Here is a 3,382-nt window from a genome sequence, read left to right as displayed (position 1 = left end):
CTGTAGTTTGTCTCAATTCATTTTCAGCCCTAATTATAAGTGACATATATGTTATAATTAATTAATTTCTTCTTTAACAAATTATGTGATGTTAATTTTTTTGTTTGATCTTTTATTCTAATGAACTAGTAGAATTTTCTTTCTTCACGAATCAATAAATGTAAATTAAACATGGTTATGATTTACGAGAGAAAGAGCCAGAGAGTGGAGAGGCATGCAAACAGTCCCAAAACTCTTAGCTTGCATTATTTTTCACATATATATAAATGAGCATATGCAAATTCAACATGAGAGAGAGAACCAATGCATCTTTACAGATTTAGTTTATTTCATGGGCAGAAAGTCACGAGGTAATTAGGCCCTCCGGTGCACGTAAAAGTGCTTGTTTCATCATCGTAAGCGTAGCTATATGCTTGAGGGCACTGCTCCTTGAATATGTTCGAGTAGTTCGTCGGCGGGCATGTCGCCGGCGTACCAAAGCTTCCGGTGCAGCAGTACTGCGGCTGATTAAGAGCCGCGCACGCGCTCTTGCAAGCAATAACGCCTCCGCTAGCGCCCTTCACGGCCAGCTCCGGCGGGCAGACCGCGTTCACATTTCCCGGGCAGCTGGTGGCTTTGCAGTCGCCGGCGCCGCCTTGCGGAGTGAGCGACATCTGCAGGTTGAAGCCGTCGACGAGGCTCACGTCGTAGAAATCTTGTCCGCCGTTCGCCGCCAGGGTGAGTTCCACGAGGGTCGCCGGAGGGATTGCGCCGGCGCCTTTGCACGCCACCTGGCCCGAGGAGCAGTCCGCGGTGGCGCAAGTGAACTTGCCGGCGGCATCGGCTGAACAGCCGGTCCGAGCCCATACTCGGCCGGACCACGGCGCCGGCACGTCAAGGGTGGATGATGCTCTGGATGCTAACTCGAACCCGGTGGAGGAGAGCTGAGGGTTGCCGCCGCCGGTGAGAGACGCCGGCCACACGGTGTAAGGACAATTGTTTTGGAAGGTGAATGTAGCCGAGTGGGCTCCTGCGACCAAATAAGAAATTAAGAATGATATTTGCATTTAGATTTTCAATCTGTTAAAAGAAGTTTTCGATTTTCAACCTTGTCTTGAGAGAGAGAGAGCCAATCTTGAATTTAGCAGTAAGATAAGGCTCCGTTTAGATTGAAATTATAAAAAAAAAAATTCATTTGCTAGAAATTAATGGCAACAAAATGATTATGGAATGGCATGCACCAACTAATCAAAGGCACTAAAATTTTTCTTTAATTAGACAATGTGTTTGTTTCCTCAAAGAAAAAAAAAAAGGATGAATATGGAGAAAAAACTTACTAGAAAAAAAGAATATTATTCCAAAAAAGAAGAGAGTGGCTTGTATTTCCATTGATGTGTTCTTCACGTCTTTGATCTCTTCGATTTCTTCACTTATGATTTCTTTGTGATTTCTTTGTGATGATGGAAAATTAGTGAATGTGACATTGTATATATAGGGGTGATAATAAATGCAGGTACATATTTATTTATTTATTTTTGAAATTTTGTTACTATTAATATTATATTGACTCTTGTGATGACTCACATACAACGAATTTTCATAATAATAATTTACCACAATACTTAATAAAATACCATAATAGTAAACTACCTTTCTATATAATAATGATACCCTAATAATAAACTACCATAATAAATAATAATAATAATGCATTAATAACAACCTACCATATTAGTAAGGAAAAACCTACGTAATGATAAGCCAAAACCCTAAATATTACATATACAACTTGAATATTGTGCACTTAATAATATATGACAACAAAAATTATTATATTTAAATATTAAACAATGGAAATCTTACCTCTGCAATAAAAAGAAAAATCCTACAATAATGAGAAGAAACTAATTAATATTTATAAATATGGACATTAATTATTGAAAGTCCTAAAACAATAAATATAAGTCAATGTTAATAGCAAACAAAATTTAAACTTTAAAACAATAAATATAAGTCAATAAATAATGCAAGCTAAGAGTTTTGGGACTGTTAGCATGCCTCTCCACTCTGTGGCTCTCTCTCTCGTAAATCATAACCATGTTTAATTTACATTTATTGATTCGTGAAGAAAGAAAATTCTACTAGTTCATTAGAATAAAAGATCAAACAAAAAAATTGACATCACATAATTTGTTAAGGAAGAAATTAATTAATTATAACATATATGTCACTTATAATTAGGGCTGAAAATGAGTTGAGACAAACTGGAGTTTTGCTTTACTCAATTTTGCTCATTAAAATTTTGTCCAGCGAGTTGATCTTATTCAACTTCCTTAAATAATTATAATTCAAGCTTATTGAATGAGTCCAAACCAATCTTATATCAAATCACTCACAAGTTGAAATATCCTATTCATGTTCAGGTTCAGTTTGTTGATTAAACAAGCGACAAAATTTGAATTTAGAATCACTCATTTACATAATAAATTAGCCTGATAAGTTCTTATTAAGCCAAGCTTCCTAGCCCCACTCGTGAGTAGTTTTTGCATCACTACTTCTAATTTTTTTTAAAATTTTTTATTTTATCATGAACAAGCTTGCATGGAAAATAGGGAAAAGTTTGTAACTCTTCTTGAAATTGAGTGCATGCCTTTTCATGAAAATTTTCCAAAAACTTTCGTGTTTTTGTAAACTAAGATCTCTGCTCATTAATCAATATTATATATTTCTTCAAATTGGGACATGTCATATATGAGAAAATATTTGGGTATCAATTAATTAAATATGTATTGCATCACCATTTGGTTGGTTTGTCCCAATAAATTAGTGGTCATATGATACCTATATGTATTCAATAATCACATTCAAAGCTCAATTGCATATTTAATGTAAAATTACTACTTAAAATAATATTTTGGGATGCATTTCGTCTAGGGTTGGGCTAGAAAAATAGAAAAAAAAAAAAATCAAACCGTGAAATCAATTCAAACTAAACAAAAGAACTGATTAACCATTAAGTTTTTTGGGTTTTAAATTGAGTTTCATTTTAGCTCATTCAGTAAAGTGAATTCACATTAAGTATACATTCTATATAAATTTTTTATTAATTGAAGATCAAGTAATTGTAATACATTAAGATTGATTGTCAAATTTTAATGATGCATACACCTTTTAAAGAAAATATAATAATGAATAAACAAAAATCTACATGATTGTTATGGAAGAAAAAATATTGATTTGTAGTGATTTAAAATTTTGAGCTAACGATTTGGACGATTAACCATTAGATATTGGCACAAAAGCTAGTCAATTGATTAAAACGGTTTGGATCTGATTTGCATTTTCTAACAAATTGAAGTTTTAGTTTGGTTAATGATTCAGAGGTTATGTTTTAGCTAATCGA

General features: G+C 33.9%; 1 protein-coding gene across 1 annotated transcript; it reads right to left on the bottom strand.

Moving 5' to 3' along the window:
* Positions 1-221: 221 nt before the first annotated feature.
* Positions 222-1,435, bottom strand: LOC131146516 (thaumatin-like protein 1b). The gene is made up of 2 exons (XM_058096151.1): positions 1,317-1,435; positions 222-1,009 (listed from the first exon to the last, which is right to left on the bottom strand). Exons 1-2 carry the CDS (start codon positions 1,366-1,368, stop codon positions 330-332), a joined length of 732 nt encoding a protein of 243 aa, XP_057952134.1. The 5' UTR covers positions 1,369-1,435; the 3' UTR covers positions 222-329.
* Positions 1,436-3,382: the final 1,947 nt, after the last annotated feature.

This window comes from Malania oleifera, chromosome 13 (assembly GCF_029873635.1).
Source record: "Malania oleifera isolate guangnan ecotype guangnan chromosome 13, ASM2987363v1, whole genome shotgun sequence".
NCBI classification, from domain to species: Eukaryota; Viridiplantae; Streptophyta; class Magnoliopsida; order Santalales; family Ximeniaceae; genus Malania; species Malania oleifera.
The sequence above is the reverse complement of the archived record's forward strand: the minus strand, read 5'-3'. Positions and strand labels throughout refer to the sequence as shown.